Source organism: Penaeus vannamei, chromosome 4 (genome assembly GCF_042767895.1).
Source record: "Penaeus vannamei isolate JL-2024 chromosome 4, ASM4276789v1, whole genome shotgun sequence".
Lineage (NCBI taxonomy): Eukaryota > Metazoa > Arthropoda > Malacostraca > Decapoda > Penaeidae > Penaeus > Penaeus vannamei.
Window position 1 is genome coordinate 34,548,143 of NC_091552.1, and position 16,758 is coordinate 34,564,900.

The 16,758-nt window shown below is 29.5% G+C and overlaps 1 protein-coding gene across 1 annotated transcript; it reads right to left on the reverse strand.

Moving 5' to 3' along the window:
- Positions 1 to 3,809: 3,809 nt before the first annotated feature.
- LOC113824321 (histone H3.3A-like) lies at positions 3,810 to 4,471 on the reverse strand. The gene has a single exon (XM_070118770.1). It carries the CDS (start codon positions 4,370 to 4,372, stop codon positions 3,962 to 3,964), a length of 411 nt encoding a protein of 136 aa, XP_069974871.1. The 5' UTR covers positions 4,373 to 4,471; the 3' UTR covers positions 3,810 to 3,961.
- Positions 4,472 to 16,758: the final 12,287 nt, after the last annotated feature.

Here is a 16,758-nt window from a genome sequence, read left to right on the forward strand (position 1 = left end):
CCAGGATTAAGGCCAAGACAGTTGCCATTTGTGTTCTTGTACGTGGCCAACATACCTTTAACGACATGTTGTCTATGAGGGTCTGTTCCGCTTGTAGAAAGGACTTACGTTATATATTCCACATGCTAAGTGTTTTTGTTGTTGTTGTTTGTTTTTGTTCTAGTCTTAACTATATCCATTGATTTATGAATAACTAAGCATGTGAATAAATGAATAACATTAATTATGATTAGCCATGTTCTACAAGGCTGAAAGTAGGGATGTGTATAAGGTTATGGAGTCGTGGTCACACGAGTCCCAAGGCTGGCCATCTTAGATACGAATTTTATCATATCCTTCTTTGTTATTAATGATATTTTGTTTATGATTTAAACATTCTCTTATTAGTTATTTTCTATTATCTTATTGTTTACATTTATTTCTTACTAATTATTATAGAACCTTTTAATGGTGTTGTGATAGTACCAGACGTAATTTCAGCAACAACGACTTAGTTATAATCAAATTTGGAATTATCAAAATTTCACGATAAATGAAAAATTTGCCCTTGATCGTTATTTTTTCTGAGCTATTTTTCCACAATTTCCAGCTCATGAAATAATCTTCTAGAATATGACACTTTGTACCTGAAGAATGTTCCAGCGAAAGACACGTTACATAATTTGAAGGTTTTCTTCGGTAATTCACATATAATGTTGCCAATACTGAGAATATTGGGCATGAATAGCGCATGAGGAAGCGAAGGCTGAGTGAGAAGCATAAGCCAAGAAGGAGACAGACAAAACGCAAGTTGAAATAAAAAATGGTTGGTCAATCCTGCAGGCGGCACAAGATTCATATGAAATAAATGTATTTAAGCGTGTTGTGAATGCTTATGCAGATCTTTTAGAATGGTGATGTCAAAAAAACACATTACATATATATCAAACACAAATAAACATCATGAAAACTATATTAAAACTGTATTAAATTTTAGCTGGGATATTGACAAACGAAAATACCGTAGGACTTTCTTTTATTGGCCAACAGCAACAAAAAGAAAACGGTACATTATCACCAAGCCGCCATCAGACAAGTTACCACAGAGATGAGAATCAATAACGACCGAAGTTCTGGGAACATGACGAAAACTGACACAAAAATGACTAAGATCGTTGCCAAAATCCTTCTCCTGTCATTGCCTACGGGGACATCTCTCTCGCTCGAACTCATCGTAAGAACAGTCCTGACGGTTAGATAAAAAAGAAGTCACTTTCTGGACTGCGTTTCCTATATACCAGTCCACGAGGATTCCCGCGTGTCTCGTTAGCTCTTCGGGTAGGAACTTGGATGGGGAATGCCCGGTCGTACCTACACTGAGGTCGACTCGTACACGTCGTTTGGGGCATGCATGGGGACGGGGGTTGGGGATTCGGAAACTTTTAGTGTTGGGAATATTCATGAATTAGTGTGCACTACATAGTTTATAATGATTATTGGAGATTATTCGACGAATGTGCTGAATGTGGTTGATCAACGATCTATATTATTGATATTATTTAAGGATCGTTTGTGTTGAAACGTTACGTTATGTATTTCAATTATTTTCTTTGTAAGTTTGTATAAGTTTGTTTATTCTTCCCGTTTTTTTAGTTCTTAGATAATTTAGATGTTAATTTATGTCATTCGCTTCTCCCTTATCTAATGTGGTCAAACATTCGGGTATTTAATCTAATTCTGAAATTTTCAATGTTCCTTCGCATTCTTTCGTTTCGTACTTATTATTTCATTTATGTTATTAATGTTTCAAAGGAAATATATCTCTTAAAATTCTCATCCTTCGTTCTCTTCCATATTTTTGTGATCTTTAAAAGTTCTCCCTCAAGTTCTACTCCAGCATGATTATCACGCCTTGCAGAGATAAGACTTTTACATGACTTGTGCTACTGGAATTTTCCTCCTTGAATATTTTTGTGCTCACTGGCAATGCGAAAGGGTTCTCTCTTACTATTGTCTTGGTTGGTTTTATTCTGTAATCATAATATTGAAACTGAAAAATTTAGCCCTCCTTGCCAAATCGTAACATGACTGCAAGGTTAACAAAACAGAAAAACACAGTCGGGTGATAAAATAAGCAAGCAAGCAAGCAAGCAAGCACAACATTTCCCCTCTAGTCGCAGCTGTTGGCAGTGTTCATTTCCTTATTTGGAAAAAAAAACATACGATCGGGAAGGCAAGAAACGTCGAGGTTTATGAGGGAGAACCCGACAAATGCGTCCAACTGGGTACCGTCGTAGATAACAAATACTGAAAACTAGTGTGACCGTAGCAAAACGTTTTTCAGTTGGTGTTTACATCAGGGTTGCTCATCATGGCCCATATTTCGTTCTTGTAATGGGCATAATGGTAAGGGAAAGTACAGAACACACCCCTTGAACTATGTCCATTGTGGATGATTAAGAATTAATCGAGGTAAGACACGAGGAGGCAAAAGGAAAACAGGAGGAATGGAGGAGGAAGAATATAGCAAGAAAAACATTGGAGATGATTTGATGGATAAGGACTTAACGTGGAACACCAAGTACTTAATGAAAGACTAAACACTTTAAGAGTTCAAATATTTGGCTTCACACGTGTCATAAGACGGTACTTTTAATTCGCAAGTTATCCTCAAAGTATAAGCTGGCTGGAAGTTTTGGTAGAAAGTTACAGCAGTTTTGCGCAACAGTGGGAGTGGAGTTAAAAGAGAGTCCTACGAAAAAATATAACAGTGAGCAGTGAGGCTAATTCTGAAGTCGAATAAAAAATGACAAAGGAAAAAATAAATGCAGTATTTTTTAAATAAGTGAATGTGTGTGGTTACAAAAGAGGAATATACCAGGAAGTCTTACAAGCAACTAACATGGAAAGCCACCAACGAAAATATCTATATATGTATATATATATATATGTATATCTATATCTATCTATCTATCTATATATATACATACATATATATATATATATATATATATATATATATATATATATATATATATATATATATATATGTGTGTGTGTGTGTGTGTGTGTGTATGTATATATATATGTATATATATATGTATATATATATATATATATATATATATATATATATATATATATATATATATATATATATATATATATATATATATATAGAGAGAGAGAGAGAGAGAGAGAGAGAGAGAGAGAGAGAGAGAGAGAGAGAGAGAGAGAGAGAGAGAGAGAGAGAGAGAGAGAGAGAGAGAGAGAGAGAGAGAGAGAGAGAGAGGTAATTATCATTACTTTAGTAACTTTAGAAATGTGTGAACAAAAATATAACTGTTTACCCTTTAATCTCTCGTTTTCTTGCCTACGTGACGTAGAAAATGAATATATGAAGGGGAAGACTAAATGAAAAATCAGGATATTTCTAGGCTGTAGAAATAAAGTACGTCATAGTGTCAAAAAAGAGTGTGAGTGCACGGAATGCTAAATCCTGGAATACTGATAATAGTTTCAAGGTAAATAGTTTAGGGCATAATTAATATACACAGCAATTATCCATCTATCTATATATATAGTTAAGTATAGACGACATACTTATGTATGTAAATAAAGATCGTATATTTTAGCTTCGATATTTCCGCTACTAGAGGTAAGCGCTGTTTTACAAAACGTTTATTTAATCGCGTTGTTTAATTTTTCATGCAATTGTTAATCCTTTCTGCTCATTCGATATATATGTTTTTTTTTTTTAAACATTCACACATAAGTATATATGTGTGAATGATAATAATGATATATAATTTCTATTGACAGTAATTTACTCCAAGGGTTTAGTTAGTGTCCGTTTTCATAACAGGGAAATTTATTCGTCACTTTTTAATAGAATGAAAAAGGTAATTCATCTAGAATAGTAAAATAATAAATGTTCATTTTGTTGTAATGAGGATGAAAAATGAAGTAGTCAAGAATGAATTTACGCCCTTTCTCCTCGGATGCGTCTTGCTAGTTGGATGTCCTTGGGCATGATGGTGACCCTCTTGGCATGAATGGCACACAGGTTGGTGTCCTCAAAGAGCCCCACGAGGTAGGCCTCAGACGCCTCCTGCAGCGCCCCGATGGCCGCGCTCTGGAACCTGAGGTCCGTCTTGAAGTCCTGCGCGATCTCCCTGACGAGGCGCTGGAAGGGCAGTTTTCTGATGAGCAATTCCGTGGACTTCTGGTAGCGACGGATCTCGCGAAGGGCCACCGTGCCGGGGCGGTAGCGGTGGGGCTTCTTGACGCCTCCTGACGCTGGGGCGGACTTCCGAGCGGCCTTGGTTGCCAGCTGCTTGCGTGGGGCTTTTCCCCCCGTGGACTTGCGGGCAGTCTGCTTGGTGCGGGCCATCGCTAGGCTTCCAAGATTTACAAGATACGAAGGAAACTGTGGAACAAAAGGACAATGCAATGAAATTGGAACACTTTGATCTTAGCCTAAAGGCCGAGAGGCGATGAGAAATTGGAAGATGTTCGCTCTCTTATATGCTCACTCGTTACGCGTCCCTTCTCGCTCCCACCTCCCCTAAGGGCGCGTCTCAAGCAACAACTGACCTTCCCTAAGAAGTCGAAAGCTTGTGGCGTTTGTGCTCGCTTAATAATGATTATGATAATACTAGTATCGTAATTATCAGTATCATTGTTATAACTATCATCATTATTATTATCACTATCATCATTATTATTATTACTAACATCATTATCGTTATTACTATCAGTATTATTATTACTATATTATCATTGTTATTACTATCATCATTACCATTGTTATTACTATCATCATTAATATTGTTATTACTATCATCATTACCATTGTTATTACTATCATCATTACCATTGTTATTACTATCATCATTACCATTGTTATTACTATCATCATTACCATTGTTATTACTATCATCATTACCATTGTTATTACTATCATCATTACCATTGTTATTACTATCATCATTACCATTGTTATTACTATCACCATTATTATTGTTATGATTATCATTATCATAATCATTGTTATTATTATCATTATCATAATCATTGTTATTATTATAATTATTACAATCATTGTTATTATCATCATCACTACTATTGCTGTTATGATTAGGATAATGTTAATAACATTACTATTATTATTATTGTTATTAGTATTAATATTAGTATTATTATTATTATTAATATTAGTATTAGCATCATCATCATCATTATTATTATTATTATCATCATTATCATTATTAGTATCGTCATCATCATCATCATTATTAGAATCATCATCGGCATTATTATTGTTATTATTATTATCATTATTATTATTATTATTATTATTATTATTATTATTATTATTATTATTATTATTATTATTATTATCATTATTATCATTATTATTGTTATTATTATTATTATTATTATTATTATTATTATTATTATTATTATTATTATTATTATTATTATTATTATCATTATTATTATTATTATTATTATTATTATTATCATTATTATTATTATTATTATTATTATTATTATTATTAAAATTATCATTATTATTATTATCAATATCATTGTTACCACAATTATTGTTATCAATATCAATGTTACCACAATTATTGTTATCAATATCATTGTTACCACAATTATTGTTATCAATATCAATGTTACCACAATTATTGTTATCAATATCATTGTTACCACAATTATTGTTATCAATATCATTGTTTCCACAATTATTGTTATCAATATCATTGTTACCACAATTATTGTTATCAATATCATTGTTACCACAATTATTGTTATCAATATCATTGTTAACACAATTATTGTTATCAATATCATTGTTACCACAATTATTGTTATCAATATCATTGTTACCACAATTATTGTTATCAATATCATTGTTACCACAATTATTGTTATCAATATCATTGTTACCACAATTATTGTTATCAATATCATTGTTTCCACAATTATTGTTATCAATATCATTGTTACCACAATTATTGTTATCAATATCATTGTTTCCACAATTATTGTTATCAATATCATTGTTACCACAATTATTGTTATCAATATCATTGTTTCCACAATTATTGTTATCAATATCATTGTTACCACAATTATTGTTATCAATATCATTGTTTCCACAATTATTGTTATCAATATCATTGTTACCACAATTATTGTTATCAATATCATTGTTACCACAATTATTGTTATCAATATCATTGTTACCACAATTATTGTTATCAATATCATTGTTACCACAATTATTGTTATCAATATTATTGTTATCATTATCACTGTTATCGATATTATCATCATTATTACCTTTACTATTTTTCTATTATTATTATATTATTGGTATCATTATTATTGTTATTGTTATCGTCATCATTATTATTTTCATCTTTATTATTGTTATCATCATCATCATCATTATTATCATTATTATCATTACCATTATTATTATAATTACTATAATTATTCCTATTCCTATTATTATCATTATTATTATTATTATTATTATTATTATTATTATTATTATTATTATTATTATTATTATTATTATTATTATTATTATTATTATTATTATTATTATTATTGTTGTTATTATTATCATTATTATCATTATTATTTATTATTATTATTATTATTATTATTATTATTATTATTATTATTATTATTATTATTATTATTATTATTATTATTATTATCATCATCATTATCATTATTATTTTTATTATTATTATTATTATTATTATTATTATTATTATTATTATTATTATTATCATTATTATTATTATTGTTATTATTATTATTATCATTATTATTATTAATATCATCCCTGTTATTATTGTTATTATTGCCATTATTATTATCATTATTATTATTATTATTATTATTATTATTATTATTATTATTATTATTATTATTATTATTATTATTATCCCTGTTATTATTGTTATTATTGTTATTATTATTATCATTGATATTATTATCATTATTGTTATTATTGTCATTATTATTGTCATTAATATTATTATTATTATTATTATTGTTATTATTATTATTATTATTGATATTATTATTATCATTATCATAAGCATCATTATTATTGTTATTATTATTATTATTGATATTATTATTATCATTGTTATCATTATCATAAACATCATTATTATTGTTATTATTATTATTATTGATATTATTATTATCATTGTTATCATTATCATAAACATCATTATTATTGTTATCATTATCATAAACATCATTATTATTGTTATTATTATAATAAAAGTCATTATTATTATTATCATAATTATTATTGCTACTATTACCATCAATATCATTGTTATTTTTATTATCATTATTACTGTTATTATTATCACTAACGTCATTATTATTACCATTTTCATTAGTATTGTTATTATCATTATTATTGTTATTATCATTATCATTGTTATTATCATCATTATTTTTATTATAATTATCATTATCATTGTTTTTATAATTATCAGTATTATTGTTATTATCATTATTATTATTATTATTATTATTGTTGTTATTATAATTATCATTATTATTGCTATTATCATCATTATTATTGTTATTATCATCATTATCATTATCGTAATTATCATCATTATCACTATCGTTATTATGATTATCGATATTATCATTATCGTTATTATCATTCTCGTTATTGTCATTATCGTTATTATCATCATCGTTATTATTATTATTATTATTATTATTATTATTATTATTATTATTATTATTATTATTATTATTATTATTATTATTATTATTATTATTATTATCGTTTTTATAGTTATCAAAATTTTGTTATCATTATTACTTTTATTAATCTATTATTATGATTATTGCTATTATTATCATTGTTATTATTATTATTGTTATTATCATCATCATTACTATTGTTATGATTATTACTATAATTGTTATGATAATTATCATTTTATTTGTTAGTTTCATTATCATTATTATTAATTTTGTTATTATTATTATTATTATTATTATTATCATTATTATTATTATTATTATTATTGTTGTTCTTGTTGTTGTTGTTGTTGTTGTTGATGCTGCTGTTGTTGTTATCATTATTATTATCATTATGATTAATGTAATCATTACTTATATTATTATCATTATCATTATTATTATTATTTTTATCATCATTATCATTATTATCATCATTATCATCTTTATCATCATTAACATTATTATCATCATCATTATCATCATTATTTTTATCATTATTATCATCATCATTATTATCATCATTATCATTATTATCATCATTATCATTATTATTATCATCATTATCATTATTATTATCATTATCATCATTATTATTATCATCATTATCATTATTATTATCATTATTATCATCATCATGATTATTATTATCATCATTATCATTATTGCTATTGTTATTATCATTATTATTATATTAATATTATTATTATTATTATATTACTATCATTATTATTTTTTTTATTGATATAACTATTATTGTTATTACTATCGTTATCATTACTATCATTAATATTGCTGTCATTACTATCATTATTATTGTTGTTATTACTATCATTAATTTTGTTATTAATATTATTATAATTAGTTTTGTTATTGTTGTTATAATAATTATTATTATTAACATTTTTATTATAATTATCACTGTTATCATCTTTATTATCATTGTTATTATTATCATTGTTATTATCGTCGTTATTGTTATCATTATTATTATTATTATTATTAACATCATTATTATCATTATCATCATTATTATCATTATCATAATAATAATAATAATAATAATAATAATAATAATAATAATTATTATTATTATTATTATCATTACTATTAACAGCATTATTATCATTGTTATTACCATAATCATTATTATTGTCATCATTATTACCAGTATTATAATTTTATTGCCATGATTATTATAATCATTATTGTGATTAATATCATTATTATTCTCTTTAATGTCATTGTTATTGCTATTAACATTATCACTATTATTGCCATCATTATTATCATTATTGATGTTATTATCATCATTGTTACTTATGTTATTGTCATTATCATCATTGTTACTAATGTTATTGTCATTATCATCATTAATATTAATTATTGTTATTGTTATTATTATGATTATTGTTATTGCTATTATCATAATTATTGTTATTACTATTATCATAGTTATTGTTATTGTAATTATCATAATTAGTTATTGTTATTGTAATTATCATAATTAGTTATTGTTATTGTAATTATCATAATGAGTTATTGTTATTGTAATTATAATTATTGTTATTATAATAATTACTGTTGTTGTTATTACTATCATTATTGTTAGTATTATTACTATCATTATTGTTATCATTATCCTCATTGTTATTGATATTCATATTATTGATATTTTTATTGTTACTATCATCAACATTATTATTATCATTATCATCAATATTAATGTTATTATTATTATTATCATCAATATTAATGTTATTATTATTATTATCATCAATATTAATGTTATTAGTATCATCATTATTGTTGTTATTGTTGTTGTTATCACTATCACGCGCCTAACATACTAAAACCTTGGTGATTATGTCTTTGATTTATCTTTATATTTTTTAAATGCATGTTGGATTTAATGTAACTGTTATTCTATGTTTTAATACTTCCAGAAAGGTTTCTCACAGAAAGAAAAAGTCTACCTTATAAAGAATTGCGTTTTCTATGATTATGCTATAACATTGGTTTTCTTTGAAGCGTTTGGATACTTTGAATCATGACAGATATTGTCTATCTCGATGGGATTTTGATAAGAACTAGTCATAATATATAGGAAAGGGATTACCGTAAAATGATGGTGGAAGTTCCATGCATTTTCCCTTCCAGTGTTACTATTCATTTTCAGATTAGATTAATCAGTACTCATTGATGCAAACATATCATGCCAGCAGAACAGAACACTTACATAGGAAGCACTTTGCATCAAAGACATTCTAAGTAGCAAAATAACGAGATGTGTACGGGGAGAGTTACTGATTGGGAGCAGTCAAATGTGGATATGATGTGTTTGGGATCAGAGACTGATAGGTGAAAACGGCAGCCTAGATTTTCTTTATCCTTTGAATTAATAATCACTGGAGGAAATATACCGTCAAGTGCAGACGTTATAGTCTTTGCAAAGGAATTTTAATACATTATCTTTCGGTAGAAACATATTAATGTAAACAATTTCATCCATTACTTTTTTTCTTGAGGTGTACAAACAAATGCAACGGACAAATACAACGGTGCAATAAAAACGTCGTAAAGATTAATCATTATATGAAAATAACTTGAAAATGTCGTAAGCATTAATCATTATATGAAAATAACTTGAAAATGTCGTAAGCATTAATCATTATATGAAAATAACTTGAAAATGTCGTAAGCATTAATCATTATATGAAAATAACTTGAAAATGTCGTAAGCATTAATCATTATATGAAAATAACTTGAAAATGTCGTAAGGATTAATCATTATATGAAAATAACTTGAAAATGTCGTAAGCATTAATCATTATATGAAAATAACTTGAAAATGTCGTAAGCATTAATCATTATATGAAAATAACTTGAAAATGTCGTAAGCATTAATCATTATATGAAAATAACTTGAAAATGTCGTAAGCATTAATCATTATATGAAAATTACATATTTAGAGGATACCAAGATAATAACATCATAAGGAAATAAGCAAAGCTCGACACTCCCGGATCCAGTTTTTAAAAATGTTTATCTTACTAGAAATAGGCATTTACTTTCCTCTTATTCTATAAGATATTTTTTAGATAAGAGTATATATTCTCAAAACTATTCAACACATGGAAATAACATACATAATCCAAACAGGTTATTAATATCAATTCCATAATCTCTCTGTAATAAACGAAATAGTCCAAAGGAACGAGGAGGAGCCCTAACGACCCCGAGCCCCGCGTGCCCTTACCCCAAGACCCTCCCTACAAGAGCGACCGCATCCTCCTCAGTAGATTCAGTACCTACGCTGTTTAACCTACAAAGATGATGTCCGAATCCTCGCTAAGGCATGACCCGAATAACCGCCAATGGAAGTGCTTTTGTGGTTCTTGCAATAACGATTTACATGTGGGCGTTGTGATCTTGTTCTACGTGGTGGCGCTGGCAGTTCCGGATTTGAGTTCGATCATGCAGCTCATTGCGCTCGTATTTGCGATATTGCAGTAGAATGCGTGATTGGATATTTGCTTATGTAGTAGATCTATCATCAATAAATGTGAATAAAGCGCACTTGATGTATGAATGTATCTATATATACACATGCATACACATATACATATGCACATATTCATATATGCATATATGCATATATGCATATACACATATACATATATGCATATGCATATGCACATACACATATATGCATATGCATATGCACATACACATATATGCATATGCACATATTCATATATTCATATGCACATATACATATATTCATATGCACATATACATATATTCATATGCACATATACATATATTCATATACATATATGCATATACATATATGCATATACATATATGCATATACATATATGCATATACATATATGCATATACATATATGCATATACATATATGCATATACATATATTCATATGCACATATACATATATACATATGCACATATACATATATGCATATACATATATGCATATACATATATTCATATGCACATATACATATATTCATATGCATATATTCATATGCACATATACATATATTCATATGCACATATACATATATTCATATGCACATATACATATATTCATATGCATATATTCATATGCACATATACATATATTCATATGCACATATACATATATTCATATGCATATATTCATATGCACATATACATATATTCATGTGCACATATACATATATTCATATGCACATATACATATATTCATATGCATATATTCATATGCACATATACATATATGCATATACATATATGCATATACATATATGCATATACGTATATGCGTATACATATATGCATACATATATGCACACACACACACACATATAAATATGCACAAATATAAGTATATATGTATATATATACATATGTACACAAACATATGAGTATGTATGTGTATATGTATATATGTATATATATATATGTATATACATACATATGTACACAAACATATGAGTATATATGTATATATGTACATATGTACACAAACATATGAGTATATATGTATATATGTACATATGTACACAAACATATGAGTGTATATGTATATATGTACATATTTACATATGTACTCAAAGATATGAGTATATATGTATATATGTACATATATACATATGTACTCAAAGATATGAGTATATATGTATATAAATATGTACATATATATACACAAATGTACACAAACATATATATGTATATGTATGTATGTACATATATATATATATATATATATATATATATATATATATATATATATATATATATGTACACAAACATATAAGTATATATTTGTATATAAATATGTACATATATATACAAATGTACACAAACATATAAGTATATATATATATGTATATGAATATATATACATATGTAATCGCATATATGTATATATACATATGTACTCAAACATATAAGTATATATGTATATACATATATGTACATATATACAAATGTACACAGACATATAAGTATATATATATGTATATGTATAAATATATACACATACACATATGTACACGCATATATGTATATATACATATAAACACATATATTGTATATACACACATAAATTATATATATATATATATATATATATATATATATATATATATATATATATATATATATATAATGTATATACACATATATTGTATACATGCACACACACCGTAGCATCAACCTGATCCTTGAGCATGGAGCGCCACCGAACGAGGCAATCGGCCAAGCAGCCACCTCGCCCATTCCCCGTGAGGAACGCCGGCCCACCCACTCGTCTGTCTCGCGAACGCTTCCCTCTCTCATCCAGTGTTGTGTTGGCTGTCCTGTGTGGGGGAATTATTTAGGTTTTAGTGATAGATTTGTTTTATATTTTTAACGTTGATAATAATACAATGGAACTTGGATGGGGAGTTGCAGGACACTGTGTTTTGCCGATACAGTCATGGCCAGCGCCATACATACACGGAATGCCTGGTAAGTCTTTTTGAAACGTGTAGTGACTTATTTTATGTATGGTGTTGTGCTGCAAATACATGTATGGATTATGATGTGTTGTTACGCTCCGTACGTTTTCAGCCTTCGTTAATCAATATATGCATACATGAATGCTTTTCTTTCAAACTGCTATAGTCAGTTGATTACAAGGACGGAACCGCTAAACACATGGTAATTATCTTCAACTGGAACGAAGAGACCACGATATATTTAGGGACTATGTGCAGTCTTCGATAACTATTGCACTGAGTCTCAATTGCAAACGTAGATGTAAATATGCGGGAAATCCTGCCTCGAAAATGGACATTAACAAAATCATTCCATTAATTTTTCTTTAAGAAAATCGACATTTTATAATAAACCGTATTGACGGTCGCAGAACTGTTCATATATTAACATATCGGTTGTATATTTTGTTGTATCAAGTTCGCGGCTAGATTTGCTTTTAGTATTTATTAAAGGATTATGCAACGGACAGTAGGAGCCAGTTTCAAAACGGTGTAGAATCGAAACCGGTCAAATACGTCTCTTGTATTGTGAAAGTATCTATTCTCATTCATATCTTTTCTACATTTGTTAACATGAACACGGTTCATTCTTCTTTAAGCACATCAACACATTATAAATCATTGGACTTGACTGAGGAATAACTATTTCCTACTTAATCTCAGTAATAACGGTAATTTTCTATATTACATTCGCCTCTCCGATATCGACGATTTTGGTATCGTTAGATTCCTCTCACTCTTTATAATCCAACTATGTAGGTTTTATTGCGCGGAACCCCCCCGTTAGCGGCAAACTTGGCCCAGATAGCAGGGGCGACGATGTCGGAGCGGCGGACGTAATATAGAAAATTACCCTAATAATTTAACCCACAGTGAAAATAACCATGGTTATTCACATGATTTTCCAAGCCCCCTGCAATGGAAAGTCATGAGGGGGGGCAGCCGCCCCGGAAACCCCCGCCGAGGACACAAAATATCCCCCACGTATTCACGGCAGGATAGAGCGCACACGAACTAGATGTATCGAAAAAGGCGCAAAACGCGCCGACCCGACGAGGGGGGGTCACCGCCGCTCTTCTGTTCATGGTATACCTTGTTCATCCTGATTATACTACAATCGTATCTGCATACAATGTTGACTATGTCAAGGTTAGTATGCTGATTCAGTGGGAATGTTACGAGGTAAATGTAATATGTCCGCCGCTCCGAGATCGCCGATAACTGTGTAACGCTCTAGCCTGCTGGGAATACGTGGGGGATATTTTGTTTCCTCGGCGGGGGTTGGCGGGGGCAGCCCCCCTTGGGGAGGGGCGCAGCCCCCTGCAATGGAAATGTGAAAAACCATGGTTATTTTCACTGTTGGTTATATTATTAGTGTTATCTAACCCTGCATTTTCCCTGGAACCTTCCATGCCCTCCTCTGCTATCGGGGACAAGTTTCTCGCTAATGGGGGGTTTCCGCGCAATGAAAACTATTTATTTTCAATGTGGACAGTGAGAGGAATCCAACGATACCAAAATCGTTGATATTGGAGAGGCGAATGTCATATAGAAAATTACCATTTTTCTTATGATCTGAAATTAACACGGCGTTTGAAAGACATGCCTGTATGCATATCTTGATCTTAAGTGACAGCGATTAGATAAACATGTAGTCGTTTACCCTTAACATCTCATAAAGCACAAATTATATCATGTAATCCCATCACTCTCAGGCGCAGTGGATTTTCCTTTCTTCAAAGAATTTCTATTTTCCACACAATAACAGGGCTATCAATATTATGGATGTCTATGATAGCATTGCTTATAGTTTTGCCTGTGATTTGTTTTCTGATTTTAGGCATTCCATGTTGTAAATTAGGCTGCAGTTTTATAACTTTCTTATTTATATAACTTTCAATTCATTAATATCGTCAGACATAATGTCTCAAAAGCAGTAGACATTTCATAAACAAAACCTAGTTTATATTCATCTTTTTATATCAAGCATTTTTTTCCGTTGCCGTATATTGCTGTGCCTTTGTAATAGACACCAAAGCCCATTGGTCAGATACCAACACTCTCTCCACTCCTAATGTAGCACCGCAGTCACCCAAAACATGTGTAATCTAGTACCCCTCCAGCAATGTGTGTTCCATCGTCTGGAATCCATGTTGCTTCACAAAGGATAAACAAGAGTCTCCCGTTGTTACTATAACCAGGTGTCCCAAATGCTAAATGTCGTGTATTTTATTTACCAACTGGCGGTGAAGATTCTTCCTTTTATATATTATGGAACCGTATTAATGTCTACTTTTACTTTCTGCAGGTGATGAAGTAGATATTTCCTTCACGAAAATATGAGTAGATGACACTTGTTGGGATATTATTGTTAAATAGAGTAATTAACCCTTTAATTCCATTAACACGATACAGTAAATTTCTGATAATCATATAATCAACCTGGAAAATCCAGTTTCTTATAACGCAAACGCAACAAAACCAGTGTCGTTTTCTAAAATATGTTGTAAAAAAAATTCCTGGCTCATTTTTAAACTTAAGATTTATTTCCTTTATTAGGGTTTTGACTGTTTTTCTCAGCAATTTCAATTCTTGCCTGATAGTAGAAATTTCCCAGTCCTGCCAACCTCGGTTAGTATTTCCCCATATTGCTCTAATGCTTGCATTAGTGGAATTTGTTTCTTTTCTATCACCTGGGTAATTTCACTTGTACCTGCTCAATTTTCTTTCATTCTTTTTTTCTGGAGGGGGTATTTTGGTCTTTTACAGCCTGGCTATTTCACACTAGGATTATCCTAATTATCCCTACAGCCTGTTCAGGTAAACCAGTTAACTCTGCATTTCTGTATGCCTGAGGCATAGGACACAGTGTCCTATGCCTCAGGCATACAGAAATGCAGAGTATATCGTGTATTAATGTGTGTGATCTAGGCAAATTACATACCCTGTATTCCTTTACTTGCTCGATTGTTTGAACGCCAAACTCGCAGTTGTATTTATATCCAAGCCCGATCCTCATGTAGACACTTGCCATTTCCTTTTGCTCTTCCCATAAGCAAGACACATAGCAATGTTTTTAAGTGTCGCTTTCTCAATTGCTTTGCCCTTCCTGGCCTCGTCAGTCTAACTGCATCCTCTTCATATTGCTCCTTGCCTGGTTAAGAATCTGCATGCACTGAATGTCCACCTCATGTTTCCTGGTCGCCCCCTTGGCAATCTCATCAAAGCTTCATTAAGTGACATCTACATGCGAAGGGATCCACACAGATGTAATCACACGCTCCTGACCTCGCAAACGACATTCGCCAACTATGTGGCCAAACACAGGATTCTTGTTGTCAGGGTAACACGAATCCCCTAAGGAAGGGTCAAGGTCATAAGAGGTCACTGTGCACGTCCTCATGTTGTTATGGTTACAA